Source organism: Truncatella angustata, assembly GCF_020726525.1.
Source record: "Truncatella angustata strain MPI-SDFR-AT-0073 chromosome Unknown BKA67scaffold_10, whole genome shotgun sequence".
Classification (NCBI taxonomy): domain Eukaryota; kingdom Fungi; phylum Ascomycota; class Sordariomycetes; order Amphisphaeriales; family Sporocadaceae; genus Truncatella; species Truncatella angustata.
Window position 1 is genome coordinate 1,562,455 of NW_025763390.1, and position 24,536 is coordinate 1,586,990.

General features: G+C 47.7%; 11 protein-coding genes across 11 annotated transcripts; 5 read left to right on the forward strand and 6 right to left on the reverse strand.

Annotated features, from left to right (window-relative positions):
- Nucleotides 1-2,986: 2,986 nt before the first annotated feature.
- BKA67DRAFT_541212 (uncharacterized protein) lies at nucleotides 2,987-3,559 on the forward strand (the record flags this gene model as incomplete). The annotated part of the gene is made up of 1 exon (XM_046100890.1): nucleotides 2,987-3,559. The coding sequence occupies one exon, from the start codon at nucleotides 2,987-2,989 to the stop codon at nucleotides 3,557-3,559; it is 573 nt and encodes a 190-aa protein (XP_045952750.1).
- A 773-nt stretch (nucleotides 3,560-4,332) lies between these two features.
- On the reverse strand, nucleotides 4,333-4,953 carry BKA67DRAFT_669028 (uncharacterized protein; the record flags this gene model as incomplete). The annotated part of the gene is made up of 2 exons (XM_046108648.1): nucleotides 4,333-4,665; nucleotides 4,727-4,953. 2 exons carry the CDS (start codon nucleotides 4,951-4,953, stop codon nucleotides 4,470-4,472), a joined length of 423 nt encoding a protein of 140 aa, XP_045952751.1. The 3' UTR covers nucleotides 4,333-4,469.
- A 2,231-nt stretch (nucleotides 4,954-7,184) lies between these two features.
- On the forward strand, nucleotides 7,185-9,011 carry BKA67DRAFT_583641 (uncharacterized protein). The gene has a single exon (XM_046104091.1). The coding sequence runs from the start codon at nucleotides 7,296-7,298 to the stop codon at nucleotides 8,727-8,729; it is 1,434 nt and encodes a 477-aa protein (XP_045952752.1). The 5' UTR covers nucleotides 7,185-7,295; the 3' UTR covers nucleotides 8,730-9,011.
- On the reverse strand, nucleotides 8,769-9,866 carry BKA67DRAFT_97073 (uncharacterized protein). The gene has a single exon (XM_046109575.1). It carries the CDS (start codon nucleotides 9,435-9,437, stop codon nucleotides 8,808-8,810), a length of 630 nt encoding a protein of 209 aa, XP_045952753.1. The 5' UTR covers nucleotides 9,438-9,866; the 3' UTR covers nucleotides 8,769-8,807.
- A 469-nt stretch (nucleotides 9,867-10,335) lies between these two features.
- On the forward strand, nucleotides 10,336-12,461 carry BKA67DRAFT_664090 (putative MFS transporter; the record flags this gene model as incomplete). Its single annotated transcript, XM_046108311.1, has 7 exons — nucleotides 10,336-10,521; nucleotides 10,583-10,597; nucleotides 10,696-11,471; nucleotides 11,526-11,641; nucleotides 11,694-11,951; nucleotides 12,017-12,332; nucleotides 12,392-12,461. The coding sequence occupies 7 exons, from the start codon at nucleotides 10,336-10,338 to the stop codon at nucleotides 12,459-12,461; spliced, it is 1,737 nt and encodes a 578-aa protein (XP_045952754.1).
- A 643-nt stretch (nucleotides 12,462-13,104) lies between these two features.
- Nucleotides 13,105-13,587, reverse strand: BKA67DRAFT_97086 (uncharacterized protein). Its single transcript, XM_046109576.1, has one exon. It carries the CDS (start codon nucleotides 13,525-13,527, stop codon nucleotides 13,204-13,206), a length of 324 nt encoding a protein of 107 aa, XP_045952755.1. The 5' UTR covers nucleotides 13,528-13,587; the 3' UTR covers nucleotides 13,105-13,203.
- A 320-nt stretch (nucleotides 13,588-13,907) lies between these two features.
- On the forward strand, nucleotides 13,908-14,885 carry BKA67DRAFT_541218 (uncharacterized protein; the record flags this gene model as incomplete). Its single annotated transcript, XM_046100891.1, has 1 exon — nucleotides 13,908-14,885. The coding sequence occupies one exon, from the start codon at nucleotides 13,908-13,910 to the stop codon at nucleotides 14,883-14,885; it is 978 nt and encodes a 325-aa protein (XP_045952756.1).
- Nucleotides 14,886-15,273: 388 nt separating this feature from the next.
- Nucleotides 15,274-16,450, reverse strand: BKA67DRAFT_639480 (uncharacterized protein; the record flags this gene model as incomplete). Its single annotated transcript, XM_046105737.1, has 4 exons — nucleotides 15,274-15,317; nucleotides 15,378-15,939; nucleotides 15,993-16,244; nucleotides 16,298-16,450. The coding sequence occupies 4 exons, from the start codon at nucleotides 16,448-16,450 to the stop codon at nucleotides 15,274-15,276; spliced, it is 1,011 nt and encodes a 336-aa protein (XP_045952757.1).
- Nucleotides 16,451-17,066: 616 nt separating this feature from the next.
- On the forward strand, nucleotides 17,067-17,572 carry BKA67DRAFT_97096 (uncharacterized protein). Its single transcript, XM_046109577.1, has 2 exons — nucleotides 17,067-17,399; nucleotides 17,462-17,572. The coding sequence occupies exons 1-2, from the start codon at nucleotides 17,199-17,201 to the stop codon at nucleotides 17,531-17,533; spliced, it is 273 nt and encodes a 90-aa protein (XP_045952758.1). The 5' UTR covers nucleotides 17,067-17,198; the 3' UTR covers nucleotides 17,534-17,572.
- A 649-nt stretch (nucleotides 17,573-18,221) lies between these two features.
- On the reverse strand, nucleotides 18,222-20,436 carry BKA67DRAFT_541220 (P-loop containing nucleoside triphosphate hydrolase protein; the record flags this gene model as incomplete). Its single annotated transcript, XM_046100892.1, has 2 exons — nucleotides 18,222-18,853; nucleotides 18,915-20,436. 2 exons carry the CDS (start codon nucleotides 20,434-20,436, stop codon nucleotides 18,222-18,224), a joined length of 2,154 nt encoding a protein of 717 aa, XP_045952759.1.
- A 1,179-nt stretch (nucleotides 20,437-21,615) lies between these two features.
- Nucleotides 21,616-23,218, reverse strand: BKA67DRAFT_664094 (uncharacterized protein; the record flags this gene model as incomplete). Its single annotated transcript, XM_046108312.1, has 2 exons — nucleotides 21,616-22,761; nucleotides 22,817-23,218. The coding sequence occupies 2 exons, from the start codon at nucleotides 23,216-23,218 to the stop codon at nucleotides 21,616-21,618; spliced, it is 1,548 nt and encodes a 515-aa protein (XP_045952760.1).
- Between the last annotated feature and the right edge of the window lie 1,318 nt (nucleotides 23,219-24,536).

Sequence of the window (24,536 nt, forward strand, 5' to 3'; positions counted from 1 at the left end):
ACGAAGACCTGTGCTGTGCCACATGGTCATCGCGCACTTGTACCTGTTGGCTAGCTATGCTGCTGAACGGCCTATTTAAGTTCTTTTAATCTTTCAAGCTGCCCCAGTAAGCCCAACTATAAGGCGGCTCATGTCACGCTGAATCGGTACAAAGAGGAAACGCGACACGTAGAATCAAGCAATTATTTGCAAACGCAATTCTACACGCTGCGCAGAGCTATTCACTGTGACAGCTCATCCCGCCTCCGTTAGTTGGAAGGGATTCAACGGCAGCGTCAACACAAGCATTTTAGCCATTGCTTGTCTGATCTTACCCTAGAATAGCCCGGAAGCTAGCAGGGATCCAAGTGATGCATCCACCGTTTACCGCACGCATCCATCCGGCCGAGATCGTCTCTTATGGGTCGTCTCGTCCCACCTGAATGCAATAAGATGAAATCCTCCCTTTTAATACCAGGAAAAAAGGTAGGCATTTTTTCACTTGTGATACCGTTATTAAGTCAACTGTTATTTGTATGTTCCTGACAATTATTGATAACTCAATGCATCCCAGCTAAGGCAAGTAGTGTGCTTATTCCACTTGATCCTTCCATCAAACATTACCATCCTACATGACGGACTCTCCAAGCCTCTACAACTTTCTGACACCCTCTCAACTCTTTAACATTTGACTCAGATACCAAATCATATAAGAAGTTGTTGTTACCGACTGTGACTTAAACATTTGCTATCTACAAATCAAGCCATCTATCTCATCTTGACACCTCAACTCTCGAAGCCTCTTCATCTTTACGAGCCTCTCAACTCTTCGACGTTTGCAACCAGCAAAGCAAATCAGCCCAAAATATCCGGTCACTCTCGTTTCACTTACTTCGTTTCTTTCCTGGCGCTACTAGGCTCTGCTGTGGCTGCCAATTACTGCTGCCAATTACTACCGTATGGATTTTCGCTCGCCTGAGAAGCTCAAAGCTAATGGGGGCCTCGTCAACGAGAACCGTAATGGGAGCGGCTCCGTCATTGACCATGTCAAGAATACCTTGGGAGACGATGATCCTTAGGTGTTGACCACGAGCGATTTGCAATTCGCTGAATCAGGTGCCACATCCCCTGGCAACGCCTACGTTTACTTCATCAACCCACAGGGCCTCGATATGGTTGACACTATCAAAGCGTTCAGGGACGCGAACGAAGCACACCCTCATCTTGGGGAGAAGGAATAGTCAGTAAAGGGCTCTATCCCTTGGGACAACATCGTCGAATGGAAAACATTTAAGAGGTCGAAGAAGATCGCGACCACAACCAGGGAACAATACGAGAAGAGTGGAGGTGCTAAGAAACGTTCGATCCGATCACGCGATCTGGGGTTGCTTTTTTATTATTTGTTTTCTTAACACCAGATGCGTAGGGCCTCATTTGTGGCTGATATCACGCAAAAACCACATCGGTTGCACCAAGCAAGAAGAAGTCAATAAGGGATTAAACCCGGTCCCAACACTGGCCTAGAGTAAGACTCATAATCCTGTTTTTCGAGTATACATTAATTGCGCCGCCAAGCGATTATACATCTCTGATGGTGACCTTTATATATGCCACCTATCCTTTAAAGTCGAACTTACATCCCATTGTAACCCTTCTAATCCCTTCTATTTATTATTCCCCCTTCAGCTTTTAGCATCGAAAGCATTTTTATAACCGCGGCACTACAATTTTTCTTTCGTTGACAGTTCACAGCCCATTCGAAATACGGATTTTTGATTACCTTCCTGGCGCTTGAAAGAACTGGTAAGGATTGCCTCCAGATACGTCGTAACAGGCGCGGTCACGTTGGGGCCAATTATCATCTGCAAGCTCAGTGAGTAACAGGCAACGAAGAGCACTTCTTGGTACTTTCAATCTGCATCTTGATATATGGAGGTTGCAACATACGTGCACTCTCAGAGCCTTGCGGAATTTCTGATGATTCCGAGCTGCTTTGCCGCACCCGAAAATTTTAGCCAATCGTAGAAAAAATCAAGATCGGCTTAACATTAAGATTACTCCTCGTTGGCCCTGGTTGATTGGTCACACCAAGCACTTATGTTTCTTGGGATTTGATGTTAACATTTCGCTCTCAGATCCTTGTCGAGGCTGCCTTTGGGCTGAGACTTCACGGGGCCGGAGGATATGCATGAGAATCGGCTTCAAGGCTGAAAATGCCACGATATTACACATCGAAGGCGAAGTGAGCGAAGAAATTCAGGCAAGCAGAGAGCCTATATTGTAACTAACCATACATCCGACGCTCTTGATAGCTTATGGAGTGTGCTTCATCATAATTGAATTTTGTTACTAACTAGGAGGGTACAGAAGTATAGAATTTGTTCAAAAAAGTTCCTTCAAGTTCCTTTAATTTGTTACTGCTCGACGAGACCATGGATAAGTAGTCACGATCGAGGCAAGGGGAGCAAACTGATTCGGAGCAGGGTGGGAAGTGAACTAAGGGACAAGAAATAGGCCCCATGGGACGTGGGGTGCATGAGCGAACTCCACTGAGGTGCCTGGCAGCTTTCAGACGGGGGCGGGTGTAGCGCAGGCACTTAGGTTAAGTTAGTGGGTATCTAGCTAGTTAGGAACTATCACGTAACTAACCTAAAGAGGAACGGTCAATCTTATAACCTAACCTAGGTTAGTGAAATCTTTTGTACCGAAAACAAAGAGGTAACTAGACTAAATATAACAACCAATTATATGCGGCATATCGGCTATCTAGCAGTTCATAGCCTCTATTGCCTCGCCACGCCGTTGCTACTTAAGTAGACCTCGATCTCTTTCTCCTTTGCGCAACAGCTTCATCCCAATACGTCCTAAATCCTCTACCCGAGTCAATCAACGCATCCACCACCAACTGCCGCGATTGTCTAACGACAGGTACGTACAGATTTCCAATCATGATCCTCGGTGATTAATACTCATCACAGTCAATACATTCTGCGACGCAGATTGCTAGATGACGTCGCACAGCAATGCGGAACAGGAGGAGCCTACAACGGCGCTTCCGACGACGGACAGCAAATCCGATGTGGAAGAGGATGTGCACAGCGATGTGGACGAAGAGGAGATGAAGAAGTGGCTTTCGACGACGTACGAGCGCGGCTCGAGAAAGCCCATGAAGGAGCCTCTCACAGCACCTTGGGGTCTGTCGATCAGCGATGCAGATGTGGAAAAGCTCAAAGTTGGGTTCAAATCTCGAAGCATGGACGACAAATGGGACATGCTGATCGAGGATCCGGACGAAAACGGCAACATATCTCTCCACATCCTTCGAAACTGGCTACAGGAGGAGTGCTATATACTTCATATTGTTCCGAAACCAAGCAACGATGATGGCGGGAGTGCAAAGATCCAAAGCATCACCTGGGAAGGGAACAAGGCGGGGTTGCAATGCGATGCAGAGCAGGCTAAGAAGGAAGCAGTGATTCTGTCCAGAGGTCACCTCCACTGCGAGTTTGAGACGCTCCCGCACTACCTGTCCTCGGTATTTTGGGATCCTCGTGCCTATACGAAGCTGGACGCGGAATAGGTTGCTAACCGCCCCCCCTTCCAGAAGGCCATCCGGCAAGCATGGAGGATTTGTCTCATGTTAGAGTTGGTTTCCGGGACCTTTAGCTAAAATGTTAGTCGATCTTTCCTGATATACTATGGCTGGTTCTCAATACCCAATGATATCGCAACAATTACAACCCCGGTCAGTCAAGGCACCCTCGATAAGCTCCGACTCCGAAACACCTGCCGCAGGGAGCCCTTCATCACAGAGACGCTCTCGCTCTGCATTGTCCTCGAAGTCCAGACGAGAGACCTCTGCTTCGCTCCTTGATTTCAACTGACGTTTCTGCTTCCTCAGACAAAGAAGCTTATCAAGCTTATTGGAAGACTCCTGCTGCAGATGAGCTATCTCGCGCTAAACCGCAAGAAGTTCCTCCTGATTCTCCAGCTCCTTCGCCACAATCTTCCTCTTGTCCTAAGTCAACCAACCCACTATTAAGAGTCAGCTGCTAAAGAAGCAACCCAAACGCCAGAGAGAGAGAAAAAAGGTCATTGAATGACTACACCAGCAAATTCAACATAGTGATTTTGTGACATATTGGATATCGGGCGACTCGCAGTACATTTCTATCACATCATTGGTAGAAGACACTCCGTGCCCCTGCGATTTCATTGGTATCAACTACAGCAGTTAAACATGAGTCGAATAGAAGCATTGCCGCATGCCAACTCTCTTTTTTTAGGCACAAATAGCTTAGACTAAACTACAATCTATCTCTGCCTATGTAGTTACCAAAGATAGAGCATCTTCCACAAATTTTATCATCCATTATATTTCCGTGAACCAGCGTATCATGAAAAACACCGAAACTCTTCACATCACAACTGATTCAATGTCTGATCCGGGATGGGTTTCGCGATGTTCGTTTACACAACTGGGGAAGGCTTCAAAGAACGTAGTTGATAGTGGTACGGCACTCGTTATTGTTGCCCCAGTTCTTGGTTCCACAGATATTACAGCCGTGTGAACGGATATCTTGATAGTCGTACCAGATAGAATTGCCGGATTTCGAGCATGCAGCCGGACCGGCCACGAACACCTTGCAGTGACCACGCTGGGCGCCGTCAACACTCTTTCCGGAGCTGGTAATCAAGTTAGTATCCGCCCATAATTTAGAGGGATGTGGTTATCATCACGACTTACTCCGAAGAACCGTAGTTGATGTCGTCGTTGCGGACCAGCATATCATTGACGGCAATATCGCAGTCCCGCTTCAAGTTCGGAGAAGTAGCGCAAAGACCAGAGCCTTGGCAGTTGTAGGCATCGCGGGCAAAGATGGGTGCCGCCTTGGGGCTCTGCTCAGGTTGAGCAACGGCGGCAGCAGAGGCCAAACCGGCGAGGAGCGAGGTAGCAATGACGGCGAACTGCATCTTGACAGACAGGGAGTTAATCAAACACTAACTGTTGACTTGAATGAAAATAAGAGAGGATGAGAACAGTAACAAAGAAGAATGTTTCTACAGGGTGACAAGTCTTCGCCTTTATAGCTAGATGTCCTGTCACATCTTCCGTGAAACGGAAGTGGCTGCCTATAGAGGCTACGGCGAAGCCGTACAGATTACACAATAGCCATTCACGCAGAAGTACAACACTGAAGGAGTTCGGCGTAATCAGCTGATATTTGATATGAGATTAAAGCATAATACCATACTCGACAATCAGTTATGAGAAGAAGTCCCCATAGTTAGGCGGGTTAGCTTAGCGTAGGATTCATCCTGTCCCTGGCCCAGTTTGTCGATGTACTAGCGGCGAAGTGAGTAAATGTGCCGTGGCTTAAGCATAACAATACTCGTGCTTGGCAGGACAGCTGCACAAGAGATGCATGAAGTCCCCGAGCAGATAATACTGGGTTCCTTGACCCAACAAACTTCAACTTGTAGATTTAAGGAACGCTTTTGATTATGAATTACCACAAGACTTTAGACTGGTAATTTCAGTGTATGACGTTGAATTACAAGTCTCTGTAGACTACTGATTGAGCGCTGTGGCTAGAAAATGGTCACGCCAAAAAGTCGCATTTTGCACAGGACCTGTTACATCACTGCCTGTACAGTCATATGAGGAAGTCCCACCAGGTAAGAGGCTAACTTCTCGTAGGTTTGACTCCGTGTCTAACTTAATTGATTTATGTAATGTGATAATAAGCAAACTGGGCTTGACGGGTGGCGATTTAAGCATAACACCAAAGTTGTGATGGATCATCTTCAGAACTCCACCCATAGGAGCAAGAAGCTTAGCGTAGGATCTGTCCCATATCTACATAATAGCGCGGCCGCTCGGCTGCGTGAGCCGCGGGTGGATGATCAAGGGATTGTGACCCATCATATTAGTATCGCGCTTAAAACTATTTCCGACAATTACTTATAATAAGAGTTTCAATGAGCACGTTCGCCAAGATTCCAGTACCATAACACAGGATCTTCAATATCTAATGATACTTGGATATTATCATGTTTTATGACCACAGGATACCATTCCATATTTACTCTGTTCGATGTCGTTCTCAGCCACCTAGACGCGTAGTAGATTCATTCAATGGCAATGTGGGAGCAAGTTTGTCACTAGATACTTTTGTTACTAACCATTCGACTTTTCTAATACGAGGTTTTGTGGGTTGCCTCCATAGGATAGTGGCGATCTCGAAACCGTGCGAGGATGAACGATGGTCCATTCAATATCCACTATAGATTTACTTACACTTATATGGAGCAAGAGTTACCTAATTGGAAAAAAGGTATCACTGACGGAATTTTATGATCCCGATAAGGCGTTGGTGGTCGAGCTAAGCAGTAAAGCCTACTTACGGCACCAGGATAATCTCAATTCATCTCCTGTTTTACAAAATTTCCTCTTTTCTGGTAGAAGATGTTGTAATCTTGTGTGCAGCTCAAATGTTGTCATATTACGAACAACATAGGACGGTAGCCCTAGATGGAGTTGCCTTCTGCCGCGCACCGTTTCATCGGAGAGCAAAACAAATTCCCTCTCATTGAATTTTCTCAAGACAGTTCAAATAATTCGAAGCTATAGAAAGCCGACAAGATGCACATATCGCGCAGTTTGACCGTTAACAACGTACACGCATATACAGCCACGGCAAGAATCATCAGTAAAGTAAAATTATTTATAAGAATTACGACTTATTCCCAAAATTAATCATCAAAAAAAATATACTCATTTTTTTCCGTTTTGCGAAAACGATTGCAACCAGAAGCTCGCCTTAGATTGGTCAATGACCTGTGGCAAACGAGTTGCTTTTTATGCAGTACATTAGGCTTCCAGTGGGTTCATGATTGCGCAAAAAAGAAAACGGTAGGAGTTAATTGAATAATTCCACCTAAAGCATGTGCTTTGTGACGTCTCCATCACACGGACAATATCAATAATAAGTCTATTGATGGTGTTTGTGAAGCCGAAGAGGAATAAGGCTATTCTCTATTCCTGGTGAAGGCTACCTAACCGACCTTATATCCATATCCTCGGTGGATCCTTAGGTGGATACCTAAGGATCCATTAACATGCAACCCCACCACGTCCCAAGTGGAAGAGGCGTAAGCCGGCGAGTGTTGATATGGCTTGGATTTGTAAGCTGCAAGCTAGCCGTTTCTCATATACTCGCCACTAACATCGTCCTAGCCGAAGTGCACTCTTAACAATTAATGAAGTATCCACACGAGAAGTTGTTAGTTGACCTGATTATTGAGATAGGGTCATGAAGTACCGTTCATCTTGCGACTGCTGTCAGCGCACGAAAGTGAAATGCAGTCAAACGAAACCGGCTTGCCATCGGTGCGCTAAGAAAGGGCTCCATTGTGTCTACAGTCCGTTAAGAAATATTGGAAGACCTAGAAAACGGCTTGCACCAGAGACTGGAAAGGATGACGGAATGCTGGGGGTAGGGTTGCTTCCTGAAGAGCAACACGACAAACCTCATATTCCAGCTACCACGGGATCAGACTTTCGAACAGATCACATCCTGGAAGGGGCCCTATCATCACCGCCAACTCTCTGCAGCATGGCCAGTGTTTCTGAAGTTTCAAGCGGTACTCCTGACCTCTTGACAAATCTAATATCAGTGGATGGACGCAGCACAGAAGGGAATCCAGAACTCGGCACAGCTAGGGCGATTGAGCCTCTCGCTGTTCTTTTGGGAAACACCCCAAGCTCAGATCTGGTGTTTTCTGGCGAGCGAAGTATCCATCCGACATCGTATTGCGCAGAAAGCTGGTTGGAACCTCGCCATCTGGAGCAGCACATTCCGTGCCCTTGGGGGCCTGAGAATGCGTATGCCGAAAAGCTAAACAGGACTGGCCAATTTCCATGGGCTTCCAAGAATACCGTCACTGATCCTGTAGTGGATCATGTGTATCATAACGACAGTGCCAGATCATCAGAAGCCCTGAATAGTCACCAACTTACAATCACGTCAGACGTATTGGGTTCCCACATGGACTGCTATGTCATCCTCCTAAGCTATCTTGCCCAACTAGAAAGCTCCTTGGCGTTGCAGTCGCCTAGGCATCCAATTCCAATCGACTTCACACTACGAGCAGACAGTGATCTGCGAAAACTGAAAGAACGTATATTCACGTGTCAAGGTCATGGCACCTCGGACACCATGGAAGCCGGAGCAGGTAATTCCGTCTCCTGTATGGCGTCTCCTCGCCCCGTTCTCCTGGTCCTTTGCCTTCTTGCCGAGCGCGTCGTGCATGCACTGGAAGACCTGTTTCGACGCGCCACAGTCCTCGTTCACCCTGTCGGCGAAACGTCACAAGTGTCTTCTTATCCTAATGCGAAACGCACAGATCGCACTTTGCGCAGTTTGCTGGACTATACCTCTACATGCGCTTTCCCAGAAGCAAACAGACAGCTGTATATTGGGAGCTTTGAAGTCTACGAAGAAGTCAAAACGCGATCGCTGCGTCGGATCTTGAGAGGCCGGATGTACCGGTTATTAGACATGATCGGGGATATGAAGCGTGTGATAGGATCAAGGCGAAAGGAAATCTTGCGATCTCAGGCACAGGGATATGTGCTCGGTCTAAATGAAAATAGTGCAGGGACGAACGAGGCTCAAGGAAACTCTGTTGATCAATTATATCTACGGGTTGAATCGCTGCTGGGTAGGGTACATCTCACAGGCTAACGGTCGTAAAACTAAACGAGAAAGGGTTTTCCTGTGCACCATTCTGTACGATGAAGTGGCGCAGCATTACCTGTATTATCATCTTGGAACTCGTCCAAGCAGTCTTAGCATCAGCTCCCGTGCCCTTTTGACTTCCCCGAGGAGATCAACTTGGCTTCCGCTTGGATCCATTCTCACTTGTCTATCTTCCTCCTCAATGTCCTTCAACATCTCACCTAGCCTGGAAATCATGTAGCGCAATGCTTCTTGGGCTACTATACGTGCCTCCTCGTCGTCGAGCTCCAGTTCACCCAGAGAAGTCGGTACGGCAGTGACTTGGAACCGTGAAGACGAAGGATAATTTCCTCGCGATGATGGTGAAGCATTGTCAGAAGGGGAGGTCGCACGAGACTGCCGATGGGACTTTGTACTCTCCAATCCTACTTCGTATAGTTTCAGTACTCTCTCAATTGCATTCGCTACAGTCAGCAGAGCGCCTGGATCCAGATGCTCCTCCACATTGAAACACCCATTGATGCGCTCCCACTGGAGCGTGAGACGATGACCAAGAAGCAGCGCGCAGTCTATAGAAATAGAATGTGGTTGTGCTGGGGGCGGTACCGTGGTCAGTCCTCCAGAGGCTCGATCTATGTCGTCCATGAGAAGAGACCCCATGTTCTGGCAATCGCAGAATTGATTGTTATCCCTGCTCAGAGGGAAAGTTGCCATGTCGATTTGGTGTCTACCTATCGAATGGCTACAATGTCCGCAGGTATCACGTAGATGGATTGTTAGCCAGTCGTGAAATTTCGTGATATGTTGGTGTAAGCTTCCATTCAATCTGCGTGTCGGCACTCAGAGAGGAGCGTCGGTGATGAAAACTGTATGAATGTTGTCACAAATTCGCGATTGGGAGTCGCGGGTACCGATTGAGTGGCTCATCGGGTCCTTTTTGGCGACCGCCCAAGGTACATGCGTCGGGTACTTTTCTTCCAGGGGATTTGCCAAGCAAATGGTGGAAACGGCCCCGTCTTAGGCTAAGACTATGGAGTCTAATGATTAGAGTCTAATTTGTAGATCCTTTAAGAAGAAAACAAATACCCGACAAGCTTAGCTATTCTGTATGCAGCAGATGTAATTGGACGATCTGTCATCGAATGATATTTGGAGTCTTAATGTGCGACGTAGGCTGTATCGGGTACTATAATGACCTTTTTTCTTGTGTATCAATTGTCCCATCTGTGGCTCAATTTAGGTAATATTGAAAATCGTTGGCTTCGAACAACTCAAAGAATAGTGTCAAATCCAGAATCGTCATGAAGTCCAGACAGAGTTTGAAAAGAAGAAAGTGCCGACGCTACTGACCTATTTTACAAGAAAGACCCGATAGTCATACTTATGTATTACCAATCTTTGAGCAACACGTGGTTCAAGTGTAAAGATTCATTATTCTAAAGCTCTCTAGCTGCTCATAAAGTCGTTACATACATCCGAACATTCTCTATTGGCAAGACTAACACAACTAATTTGGCATTGAGGGTTTCCAACTACTACTAGAGTAAACAAGTGTTTGAGTTTAGAATTACCATTTCGCTCCCTCATTTCCCAAGTGCCACCAAGAGCGACGATGGCACCAGAGCCGACCATACCGTCCAGTTACCAGAACTCAAGCCAAGAGACTGCGATACTGGAGAAAAGACAGAGAATTGTTGGAAAAGAACAAAATTCCCAACAGGGACCTGCCGATATCGAGTATCCAACAGGCTTTAGATTCTACATGATTCTCATCGGCCTTGTACTTTCTTTCTTTTTGGTAAGTCCGATATCTCGTACATATACTACTGACGCAAGTCGTTCGCTAACTTTGATCTCAGAGCGCTCTCGACATGGTATGACCCTGATCTTTATTTCTATTTTGCATTTCCCCACTCCAGTCTCAATGTATTACGATGTGCCTTGAATTAACGCGTCGCCATTCGCTTCTTAGAGTATTATAGGTACAGCTGCGCCTAGCATAACCACCGAATTCCACTCCACTCCCGATGTCGGCTGGTACGGATCCTCCTTTCTGCTCACATTGGCCGCTTTCCAATCTCATTGGGGCAAAGCCTACCTCTATTTTCCATTGAAATGGTCGTTTCTCTGCTCTGTGGCTGTCTTCGAAATAGGATCCCTCGTCTGCGGCGTCGCACCTAGCTCCATTGCCCTCATCGTTGGACGCGCGGTCCAGGGCGCAGGTGCCGCCGGGATCACGGGAGGATGCTACACCATTGCCAGTTTCATAACCCCGCCATCCAAAGTGCCAGCCCTTATCGGTATGTTGGGAAGTGTGTTCACGATAGCGAGTGTAGCCGGCCCGTTACTGGGCGGTGCATTCACAAGTACCATGTCCTGGCGGTGGTGCTTTTACATCAACTTACCCATTGGAGGATTAGCTTTCGCCTGCTTGCTGTTCTTCTTCCACACTCCTCCCCATTCAAGAGGCATGATTGGGAAGTTGCCTTGGGGACAGATTGCTTTGCAATTCGACCCTGTGGGAACCGTACTACTGATTGCTTCGTTGGTCTGTTTCATCCTAGCGATGCAGTATGGAGGTATTTCGAAGGCATGGAACTCATCTGACGTTATTGGACTACTGGTGGGGTGGTGTATTATGTCTATCGCATTTGCTATCAACGAGTGGTACCAGGGGGACAAGGCCCTGGTTGTCTATCGTATTTTGAGAAACAGGTCTATTGCGGCGTGTTGTGGTTTCATATTTTTGTGAGCTCCCCCATTTCTACTGCATTCTGACTTGGTTGACTCTGACTAATGTAGCATGATGTGTGGCAATTTGTCCCTTTATTATAGCCTACCCATATATTTCCAGGCTATAGCTGGAGACACTCCCATGGCAAGTGGATTGAAGTTCATTCCTACAATTCTCTGTACCTGTAAGCTACTCTCTACAGCAAAGCTTGTGAAGTGACTAATTCATTGATTGAGCCATCACTACGTTCCTCACTACTGTGTTTGTTGGCAAAACTGGTATGTTCCAACCATTTATAATGGCTGGGGCTATTCTTCAGACGCTTGGTGTAGGCTTATATTACACGTTCGGGTTGGACACAGGGCTAGGACCGATCATTGGATATCAGATTATCTACGGAATAGGATGCGGCCTAGGCATCCAAACTGCAATTGTCGTCGGCCAAACTCTGAGCCCCGTTGAGGATATGTCCATGACATTGGCAACGATCATCTGTAGGTGTCCATAATTTTTATTCTGGTACCTGGTATTTATCGGATCAACTAACAGTTCGGCACAGTCTTCCAGTTTGTTTCTGGGGCATATGGTGTCTCTTCAACGAATTCTGTTCTTGACAATATTCTCATCAAGAAAGTGGTGGAATACGCGCCGGATATCAGCCCTGTAGCTGTGCTCGAGATGGGCGCTACAGGTATCAGGGAGGCTTATCATAACGAGACCTTTGCCAGCATTCGCCAAGCATTCCTCGAAGGAGTACGTGCTAGTCTCATTTTGAGTTGTGCATTCCTTGGTGTGAGTATTCTCTGGACCTTGGCGCCGAAGTGGCCGGGAAGATTGAGTAGGCCTAGTCAGATAAGCGACGATACTGACACAACGTAAGTATCTGAAGGAGAAAGTGTAGGCTACGAGAGCATCACTAATTCTATCTCTTTAGGCCATCGAACAAAGCGGCGGAGGCGGTATTACTTGGCGAGGGTGTTACTTCGTACAAGGCGAAATTGTGAAGAAAGTACGGCATATTACAACTCCACTAGACTAGAGGAAAACCTAATTTATTTCTATATCTTGGTTCGCCTTTCCTCCACCATTCAAATATTGGTCTTGTGTTCATAGAACAAGACATTCTAGCCTACTTCAACATATGTACAACATTGAGCTTTCTGTGCCCATCTCAAATTCATTGTGTCACGATGGTGGATGGCATCAGACACGGTTTCAAGTACTGTCAAACGCTAGATTACTTCAAAATCAAATAGCTGGTCATACGAAAATCACTGTCCGCACTATCCTCCATAGCTCATCTTTTCAGTGCATTACAATAACTCCAACAACATTGTCATCGCGTACCACATCTGATGCATCCTTCCAACCCTCTTCACTAACATCACGAGCTACCAGAGCATTTTCGAGGATAGAGCTTCCAATACTATTGAGTAAATGCCAAATCATGCTATATACAGAGTCATCAGTCTTGAAGTTTCGGCGCTGAAGGCTCAAGGCACAGGTCACCGACGACGACGTCTGCTCTCTGATAATGGATGACGACCTGCCTACTGCTTCCGAGAGAAGGATGATTTTTACTTCTGGATTGGCTGTACGAACTTGATTGATTACTGGGACGAGCACAAAGACAAGTCCAAGCAAAAATCGGAAGAGATGGTTGAATATGTTCGCTAAATGGCTCAAAAGATTTGTACTATTGTCAAAGATTCAATGGGCTCTTTTCTCGGTCTCGGAGGCAAATTGCTAGCTCGCTACGAGTCCTGAGATTTGTGTTATTGTAATCTGCCGCCATTCCTTGCCCAGCGTCATCCTACTCTCCAGGGCATCTTCTAGAGGTTTACTTAGACCCTCAATTCGAGGCCAGAAATCGTGCATAACCCACGGCCGCAGCCGACAGTTTGCTGCCGACTGAACATTGTTCTCGAATTCGCGTAGGGGTAGCTTACCCGTGTTCAGGGCTTCTTGATCAACCAGTGTCCACGGCCCAGTCAAGGCCGGAAAGACAAGGTTGCCCATAAGAGTCATAGCTATGTTGTTAAAATCGGCCTTCTCGACATAACGCCACATCAGGGAATTCTCGCTCGGCACAGGCGCCGCCGGTCCATTGCGCAACTGAATGACGGCGCTTGTGCAGCTCAGTGCGCTCTCCTGGAAGTGATCGCTAAGAGCCTCTGGTTCTTCTGCAACTCGTGTGCGTGAATCTCAGAGCATGTCCAGCAGGTGATGCCTACTTCGAGAAACTGCTGCAAGCCCTTGTGTTATAAACGGTGCTTCCGCCTGACGTCGCTAGCTGGCCGCCATTCGTTCTTCTGACATGGCTGCCTAGCGCGAAGGAAAGGGCTGGCGATTTGCGGAGTCACAGCTCGCCACCAAAAAATGATTTCCATTTCTCTAATTACAACATTGTGTACATTCTAATACGTTCTCTGGGTTAGACTCTCAGCACAATGTTTCGACCATTCGAGAAAACGGTCCTCAGTACAATTGCGCTGTATGCCGCTATTCTTTGTGGTGGGGTTCATGCATGTGGGGATTGGTCAAATAATTCCTGGACGGTGCAACTGCCTACAGCAACGACTCCAATCCGCAACGAGTTTGCAGCAAGTATTACTGGATTCAGTGACGATGGTGCATACTCCATCGGCGTAATCGATAATGCGGGCAGCATCACTTGGAACAATCGAACGACTCAGGTCATTATAAGAGATCAGATCCCGTATGGCGGGCATCTTGTGCTATACAGCTTGATAGGAACCAACGCGGACGAAATTCTTGAAGGCTGGGCGTATTGTACTGGAGGTGCGCTGACATCACTGTTCATGGAAACCACTGGCGGGATCTCAGGTTTTATCAATAGTACCATATCAGGCACATGCAATGTCAAAGCGGAAGCAACGAGTGTGAACCTGAAGACAAGTTCAGAGTGTCTCAGGGTGACACTGCCCTCCAAAGTGCCAACGATAGATGGCGGCAACCTACTCTCCCTCCCACACGGCGAGGCTGGCAATGTTACGCTCGGGACGCAAGAGTTCAATCTGATACCGTTTGCAATTGTCGATTGCACTAATTGTTCAGACGCGGGTCCAAGCGGAGGTTGGATTGAAATCCATACTGTGCTAACAAGCAAAGCCTCCGCCGATGTCTGCTTGGGTATATTCTATTTATATTTGGCATGCGCCGGCACGGTCAGTGTTCAATATGTACAGTGTTTCGAGGGCGATGCTACAAGCCGCACTTTCTACGCAGGCTACGATCTGAGCGATCTTATTGGAAGCTCCATAGAAGGAGTAAACACATCTTGTGAAGCAAGCTCAAGTTTTGGGACAACCAATTCAGACAACATTTCGGATGCGCTGGGACGAATTGTTCCAGTGGGTCAGCTTGTAGCCTTAGCGACCGTTTTGGCCTTCTTCATGGCTTCTTGACAGGATATCATAATTCAACTTGTCGTCGTTGACTGAGTCGCAAGAAGGTTTGCTTCTATAGTACGGATCTGATATTCAAAAAGGGCGTGGTCGCCGTGATAAGTGTCAAGCCACTTTTGACTGGCTCAAGTATCTAGTAAGAAATACAATTACCTGGCATACAGAAAGACATGGCACCAATCACACAATTGAACCAACATAATGATATCGATGTAATAGAAGGTTGTCAGGCACTTCGTGTAGTTGAAAGGAAAGGGCCTGTAGAGTCTCTAAGGAAAAAGGCGTCGCTAAGACCACAAATCGAGTCCGCAACTTAATGATCAACCGCCCAAGGCAAAGTCATATAGTGAAACCCTTATTGGTGAAGCAGTCGTGACCTGTCTTCATCTTAGCCACGCTGGACTTCGTGTCCACCAGGAAGGCTAGTCAACCCTGGAGAATTACCAGTGTCAGCTTCGTATCATGTACAATTGTCAATTTTGGATAGCTTACAGCCGTCAATGTCCTCATCCACCACGGCATTCTGCTTGCACTTATTCATAACACTCGTGGACTGTGTCTTAGCCCCGGCACAATTGACGACGCAGGGGGTGTCCAGTATCTTCTGCAGCGCGTCGCCCTTCCAGCCAAAAACGTAGTCGGCGTGGTTGGCGTAGCCCGTAGCATCGCCGAACGACCACACGAACGGCTGGCTGCCGTCCGCGGGCCAGTCGGCCTTGTTGTTGAACTTCCGCGTGTCCCAGACTACCTCAAACAGCACCTGCGCGGTGCGGACCGGGTGCGAGGCTGGGCAGGGCCCACCGCTCTCGAAAGTACCGCTCTCCGGATATGCCATGTGAGCCATGTGGTCCGGCGAGTCTAAGTTCACGCCGTCCCAGCACGTCGGGAAGCGCGCGTTGACCATGATGCCTACCGGGCAGGACCGCTTGGGGAAGTCGAGCGTCTCTGGAGCGCGCGTCCCCTCGTTGTCCATGCAGGTGTAGGTCAGCTGTCGGAAGCGTGTGACCTCCTCTCTGGTTCGCGCGTTGACGTCGCCGACGAACATGCGGAAGCCCTGCGGCCGATAGTCAGATACTGTGAGAGCAACACTTGAGTTCTGGAACCTACGGGTTGGAACGCCTTGACCTTGGACTTTTGGACCGTATCATAGAGGGCGTCTTGCATGTAATAAACCGTGATCCCACCCTGACCTCCGCTGATCTGGGAGGTCTGGGGAACACGTTTGAAGGTTCCGTTCCTGGCGCGGAAGTAGAGGACAGCGGTCCAGTAATTGGAAAAGTCCTCACTGAACGAGCAAGTCGTGCATGTGGACTCACCGGGCATGTCCTTCGCAGGGTCCATACTGGCGTTGAAAGAGTTCTACACCATGTGATCAGTAAATGGCCACATCTGGAAGCGATGTGTTTACGTACTCCGCCAACGATCTGATGGACATGGGCAGATGGAATCATCCCGGGGTTTACAAGGGGATCAAGCCTCTGCACCACGAGCTGAGAGCATTGAAATCGTATCAATGCATTGCTGAGCGTAGCAATCGCCACCGCTAAGAGCAAAAGCCTTTGCATTTTATTAGCTTGTATGAACCAAGGCCACTCTGCACGGAAGAATATGAGTTCACGACTGATTTCGACTTCACATAGGATGATTGACGGGGACCGGAAAATAGTCGATATAGTTATCGTCCACGAACACAACAGTTTCAGGTCGGCTTGCTTGAGCATTGATGAACTGCCGGAGATTGAGTGACGGCATTAGAGCAGCTGGTCTCTGAGACCTCTTCGATAGGCTGTGTCAAGAATTTACAATATGTACGACTCGTTAATCAGCCCTATCAGAAATTTAGGTTAATCTGGCTAGGATCATTAATAAAGTCGCCGTCCAATTATTTGAGTACACCTGACAAGGACGAGGTATCGGTGTAGAAATGTGAACCATGTGCCAGTGGTGGGTGCATCAACTCGGGTAATGTCGAAGATTTACATTTCTTCACTTCTCATATATTCAAGAAACATATAACTATAGCTTTTCGGACCTTACACCGATTTGAGGCCTTGTTGGGTTGTGTTAGATCACACTGCTCAAGTGCCGGACCTCAAGCGGGGCCGACGGGGCTTTCTACCGCATCAAGCATTTATCCAAAGTGCACAAAGAAACACACCAGGTAGTTCAAAACACGTCAGGCTCACCTTGAAATTTTAGTAGCACTTTAAATGTGGCATTGGTCCGTCCTGCTGAATGCATTGACTGGATACAGGTTCTACCAAAATTTGTAATCATCACAAATCGAAAATATTTGTTTTCCACTTCGAGATCATGCATATCTCGTTGTACCTCTTCTCATTACTGTTCTGTTCCGTGTTGGCCGATGGGCCTTGCGATGTTATGAGCGACTCTTGCAGATCCGTCATTAACGCGAGTGCCTGCTTCAACGAGTTTCTGGCGGGTGGAGGAAACAAGGATCCTGTGCTTAACTGTCTTGTGGGCACAGATGGGTCGGATACTCCAGAGCAGAAGGTGCGATTGGATTCATTTCCACCCAGTTATGAGGTTGTTCTGTACTGACAGGGTGAAATTAGATGTGTGCATGCACTGGCTGTCTTGGTCCTGCAATGTTGAACTGGATATCCAAGGTCAAAATTTGCACTTAGCAAGGCGGAGAAGTTGGACGGCACAAGAGATATTCACACAAGAGCATCATTGATCCAGAGTCTATTTATATTCAAATGGAAGGATTACAGATGCCAGCGTTTCTGCAATGATATACCAAATCCGGACTTGCCATTTTCCCGATCCTACATCTAACGCGGAAGTGGGTCATGTTTGAATCCATCCTACGAGTAAAAATGCCCGTATATTATAAAAATAGTCAATTATCCTTATGTTTACTTGTATAAGAAAGCAAATCAAAGCAGTGAAAAGTGAGTCACAATCCACACTGCGTCACAACATCAATAGAAGATTGATTAATGACGCCCAAGTATGTGCTAAACAAGGGCATCCTCAGCTAAGGTCTGCTTACATCACAACATGTCTAAGACATGCACTTAGGCACCCTGTCTGAGTACTCCGTACTACATGAGGCAACGAAATGGGCTCAAGTTCATAACAACTTGATTGTTCTATCCCGGTATGTATTTAAATGCTGTCAAAAATACACGACCGAATATGACTGAGATCATGAAGGACTCAGAAGCAACGCCAGGCTCCACAGTAACAGAATTTCATGCCTAGTTGTCACCTCAATGCCTCCTAGCGTTGAAGGAAAAGCTTTACGCCGCTGCTCGTGACTGCAGTGCGAGCTTTCACACAAGCTCCTCGCCAGAATGCTAAAACCTTCTATAGGAACATATGTCGGCTTTCGGCATCCTTTCGCGAAGCACCGGGCGCGGTGTAATCAATACCACTCAAGCTTGTCAGATCCTTCTCAAACGTGGCCTGGATCTTTGTGACTTGCTGCAATGTCTTGAGGCCCAGTTTGATCTTGTCGAAGATTGCTAGACTCTCCGCAGCCTTGATGACATTCTTGATCTGTCGACCGTTCAAGTCGTGCTCCGCAAGGATAGCAATGCCAATGTCGTCGATATCGACGCCACCGGGCACCATCTTGCAGAAGTTGCGCCAGATCTGCATCCGCGACTCGATTGAAAGATCGGTGTACCTGATCGGGATGTGAATACGTGATTTGAAGGCATCGTCAAAAGTGTTCACCCGATTCGTCGTCAGGAATAGAATACCAGAGTAGTACTCCAAGACACGCAGAAAAACGCTGACCATGGCATTGCGGTGGAGATCGTGAAGCGATCGTCGCTCAAGAAACACGTCGGCCTCGTCAATAAGCAATACCGCACGCCAGGTTGATGTCATATCCATGATTTGCGTCAGTTTGCGGTCAAGTTCCCCACTAGAGACTCCGAGATCTCCGGATGAGACCATGTACAATGGTCGTCGAACGTATTCAGCCACGCATTCTGCTTCGGTGTCAGTACTCTTTGGATTATAACAATAACATAGTTCTTTCATAGGCCTTACCGGCTGTCAATGTCTTTCCGACTCCTGGCGGCCCATGCAACACACAAACAAGACCTTGACCCTTGCCTTTAACGATGTCGTCAAATGCCTCGCGCTTCTCAGCGTGTGTTGATACAAGTGCCTGTACAGTCTTCTTGGTTTCCGCGTCTAGCACGAGATCGTCAAAGCATCGTGTATTCCACTCAATAGGTGATATTTTGTCCGCAAAGAATTCGAGGAACTTTTTGGCAGTGAAGGAGTAGCCCCGAACAGTGGCGTTGCAAAGCATGATATCCTCATCAGATAGCTTGTCGTGTACAATTTCATCGGAAACAAACGAGGTATTGCCCATAGCCCGCTTGCGTGCCTTTTCACGCTTCGAGGCTTCGTCGTTAGACATTTCTCTGACGCTGAATGAATCGTTAGGCTCAATCCGATGGTAGGTTTTGCAGTCAATCATGACACGACCAGTAACATTAAAGCGCGCATAGCCTCTCTCCACCTTCTTCAACGCGATTCCATTGTACTGAACAAAGTGCTGTCCAATATATCCCTCGAACTTCTTCCCGCGGTCTGTGATTTCTTGACGGACTTCATTGGCATCTTGTAAGAGGTCGAGAGGCATGGTTGGAAGTTCGCTAATATCCTGCGTGCCACCATACTTCGGAATGAACAGCTCCATCTTGCGAGTGCCAACGCGCTGGCCGTCGAAGTCGATGAATTTGACCTTCATACCTAGCCCGGGCAGCTCGCCGACATCATACCAGGTATTAACGACGCGAAAAGCTCGGTGTTGTTCAAGTATTTCGCTATAGATGATGGTTCCAGGAGCAAACAGTGTCCACAGGTAGTCATAACCGATAGCTTTCACATCACCGGTGATACACCGCCTATATGCTGAGGTGTCTGACTCGAAATGTGTGTCAACCCAATTAAGTAGGAGTTTGAGTTGCGCCAGCGACTCTACGTCCTCCTCCTCCTCCTCGAAACGCTTGACACCTTCCGTTTCAAGCTTTTCTCGGTAGTAAAAAAGTGAATAGTATGGAGCTTCAATCTGAACGTCGTCCACATCGATTGGATCCGACGGGAAGTTACCGATGACATCGTAAAGTAGTTGCCTGATTGGTTGTGGATTTACATAGAGGCGAGTGTGACTCAACTCGTTATCTGAGTCGTAATGTCTAACGAGACAAAATGCAAATAATCGCCACCAATCCTTCTGCTGAGGCTTCTCCAGGTCAGTCTTGCGCTCATCGAAGTATGTCTCGTCCTTCTCGTCATAGCGACGATCAAGGTGCTTGATTTCGCACTTCATGACCTGGTCTTGTGGTTCCTCTTCAGTTGGGGGTTTCTTGTTTATCTCATCCGTTTCCTCTGTCTCAGTCTTAACTTCGCCAGTCTTGGCAGGAGCTTCACTATTTGCAGGGTCCTCTTTCTTTCCGTTGACATGCCCATTGAGAATCGGAATCAGAATAGCCTTGTTGTTGCGCAGAATTGAGATCAACTCATCGCTGGCATCGTCTGCCAACACCCCAGGCGCCATGATGAGCAGTGATATGATGGGAATGCGATTTGGAAAGATGTGGATGGGATGTTACGAGTGGTGGTGGGAGAGGACGTGGTGGTTGCTCTCCCAGTGAACAAGGCCGGAATAAATAAGAAGTCTTAAAATGATACGAGAGCGATGAACGAGAACAAGACATTTTTGTCTTTAATGCAGGTTTCCCGAACGTTATAACATTGACCAAACATCACCATAGCTGCTTGTGTGACTCTTACCGACCAATGGCCGTTCAGCCACCATCCCTCCACATTTCTTTTACCAGGCAGCACAACGATCGGCCAAATGCGCCATCATGTTGACTTATCGAACACTTGCAAAGATCGCATGGCACGCGCCTAGTTGCCTTGTCCTTGCATGAGATGGGCGTCGACTCATCGGAAGCTGTTGTGCCTCACGGTGTTTTTGATTGGCCTTTAATGCGACATGTCAGGCAGCATCGCGGCTGAGTTGATAAGCAACAGTTTAAAAGCGCAGACGTGCAGAGAGGCTAGCAACGTGGAGGCACCGAGCCTCGTTGCTATCTACTGGGCGGAATCCTGCCATTAGAACTGTATTCCATCAAGAAAATATGTGATGTATATAGTCAAGGCCAGTCAGTTATGTTCTGTGTGCATATTATTGCAGCGTCTGTCAAGACAGCGTTGAGGTCAAGAAAAGTAGCAGGACTCGGGAACAAACGCACAGGTGTGCAATTGAAGTGTTGGCTTTTTACACCTGGTGCCTTGTCAACAGTGCCCCCAGGCCCACGCCTAGAACCGAAGCGTCCGGGGATGGGAGGTCCCTTAGGTAGCGATCTACCCCGCTGATGGGGCCATGGAGACTACCTTGGCGTTGTTGCACTACAGGTCTTCAAGCAGCCTCAAATGGGACAACAAAGAAAGTTCATCACAGCCTGATGGGTCCATGTCTTAAGAAATCAGTGGAATAAATCTATCTGAGCGTTTAAGGTCAATTTACTCTATGGTTCGCTAGGTACATGTCTCAGCCAGTCATTAGCACCTAGGTTAACTACATATAGGGCGCTATATACAGGTGATCTAGTATTCTGGGTGAAGGAAGGGAAACCCTGAACAGTGGCTCGAACACTGGGTTGCCTAAATCCTCTTGAACCCGATAGAGTTCTATTAACTCATATACTTGATGATTTGGCCCGGCGTCTTATTGCTCATACTCAAGAACCACTCTCAAATACCGGCGGATGGGATACTTGCCTGCGTTGTTCGTGACCTGCAACAGCAGATGGAAATCCGACAAGAGTCCAGTTTTCGTGTTCCTCTGTACCTGCGGCGCTGTGATCTGAATATCCCTAGCGACCGTCACATTTGTGAACCCGGCATCGTTCACCAAAACCATATCCCCCACGCCGGGCGTACCATTGGCCTGCATCTGAACGTCGCCGTAGTCTGTGTTCCAACCGGTCGGCTCGCCGTACACCGTCCACTCGTAAGATAGCTTGCTGTTGTCCGCCGGGCTGTCCGGATCGTAGGTCAAGCTTGCGTTGAACTTGTAGGTCTGGTTGGGCGCGATCTTGACGAACAGCGGCTCCGGCCCTTGGTGTCCGTTCACGTTGACCACGGGCGGGTGGCTGGCATTGGTGAAATCTGCCGCCAGGGTCCACTGCATGCGGGCTGCAAAATCGTCCTGGTAAGCCGCTCGCCAACGCCAAATGGTGGCCCGGTGATCCGTGTAGGAGCCTCCATCCGCACCGATGACGGTCTCGACCGTGTTCACGAATTGGTTCGTGTCGAGACCGCCAAGTTGATTGACTGCAGCCACAGGCCGGTTATATCGCCCTCCCCATGTACCCCAATCGATGCGGTCTTGGTAGACGAGGCCATTCTGGACTAGCCAGAGGAAACTAGGCGTGTCACCTTCCATGCCGTACATTACCTGTGGATATTGAGATCCAAGAGGCCCCAAGCGGATGTTGGCATCGAGCCAGGGATTGAGCACCGTCTGGTTGTCCACACATGCGCAGGTGGCCAGATTGATGCCTGTCCAAGTAGCTTGGCTGTAGTCGTTCCAGCCGTGGATGGATACAATGTAGAAAAGGTCTGGATATCGGGCCCGGATCCAAGCACCGGTATCGTCCTGGTCAGAGATGGTATAGAGTCGGATGCGCGATCGCAAGTCCTTGGCTTCTGACGCTGACAATGTTTGGTCCATGTATAGCAGTGCCTGAGCGAGTGTGTTAGTACCACCCCAAGCACCAATATAGAGTGGTTCTTCCGACTCTTGGAGAGCGGCAATGAGGTGTTGTGCGCCTTCGCTAATCATCTCATTCAAGGCAGCTCGTCCGTACGTCTAAATCATTCAGCCTATGGAGACTCGGTTCATGCTGGAATCAAGCAGAACTTACCGCTGGCCCGGAGGTGACAAGTTCAAGTAATTCATCGGGATTCTGATACGAAGCGCTTGGGTGGACATGGTTATTCAGGTTGTCCACCACCTCTCCATATGCCTTGATGATAGTGCGCATCTGCTCGGGGTGAGTGGCATTCTGAAGCCACCAAGATGTTGTAGCACAAATACCTCTTGTATCGAACTCATTTGAGTAAAGGAGATATCGCACAAGGGACATTGAGTCGTCGGGCTCGTTCAGAATATCCGACAGGATGAAAATTCGGGGTTTGTACCTGAAGGATTGCAGCGTATCCTGAATGTCGGTAGCATTGTACCCGCTGTTAACGGACACAGCAAAGATCGTTTGCACCGAAAAGCAGAGGGTTATCAAACGTGTGATGAAGCCGTAGCGAGCCATCTTCGAGGTTGAGTGCAAACGAACTGGTAGCACAGGTATTTCGCAACCACTTTCGTTAACATTTCGATGGCGTGGCTACCCATATTGCCTAATTTATAGTAGCTACAACCAAGGAAAGCGGGGTGTATACTATATGTCATATTAGTAGGCTACCGGAAAGCTTGATATCTTTTGGCAGAGCACGAAAACATCAGTTCATTGTTCATAGCCGGGGTGAGTCGTCGCTAAGGACTGCCATTATAGTCAGGGGGTTAGTGCGTGGTTGCATTTGCCCTTTTGGGCTGCCAGATGGTCCAGGATATGCAAGCCATCTCCCAGTGATCGCGAAAATTGCGGAAAATCCGGCTTGGACTAAGTTGCATTGAGATCTGCTATTCATTCCTCGCACCTGTGCAGTAGTCAAGCCCCTTGACCAGTAGGACTGTGGTGTTCATAGATTAGATCAACGTTAAGAGGACATGGAACCCTTCCGTAGTCAGTCCCGTAAAGTGTCTAGGTTCGGTACTCGGGACATTGTATGTAAAATAGACAAGCGTCGAAGCAGGATTTGATGCCATCATTCAAAAATAAATTTCGCGGCTCCAGCAAAAGATGGGGTAACTACTTATGGGGAAACGCGGAGATCTTTAGCGATTGTGGGGTCATCGGCAGTGCGAGATCTCAATTTTACCGGGCTAATGGGCTCATGGATGCTACGCTCTGTTTCATGGAGATCGCATGGAGGATGCGCTTGGATTTGAGGTCGACTGCGCAATGGGTCAGTATAGACACACAGGTTCACACAGTTGGCTTCTTTCGGCGCGACTACAACGACTCACGTTCCCTTTTACTGGAGGTTTTCTGCACTAGAGGCCAATAAAATCCATGAATCTTTGGGCAACTCAATGTCATGTTAGTGACGAGGCGGGGCAATGGCATCACAACGTGGTCAAAATCTGGTTCCATTGACTCAGTACTCTATGGGCTGCATACAAATTCTGAACCCATGGGTTCGCCAGGAACCAAACAAACGGACCCTGCAGCATGCCAATTTATGCCCAAAAAATCATCGCGATCTATACCATATGAAAACCGTTTTCAGATCAAACAAATGGTGAGGGGCAATTTCGCTTTCTTGACGAAGGCCAAGTATTCGCTAGTGAATAATTATGCTGGAGTATTACGTCGAGCAAAAACAAAATGCTGTTGGCGCCAGCTCTATTATCTCAAGAGCATGTATGCGCAACTGCAAGATTTCATATTTCGGGGTACCAAGAGAGCAAAGAACGCTTCAGGGCGAAGAGTCTTTTCCGGCATACAGCCAATGGAACCACCCTAA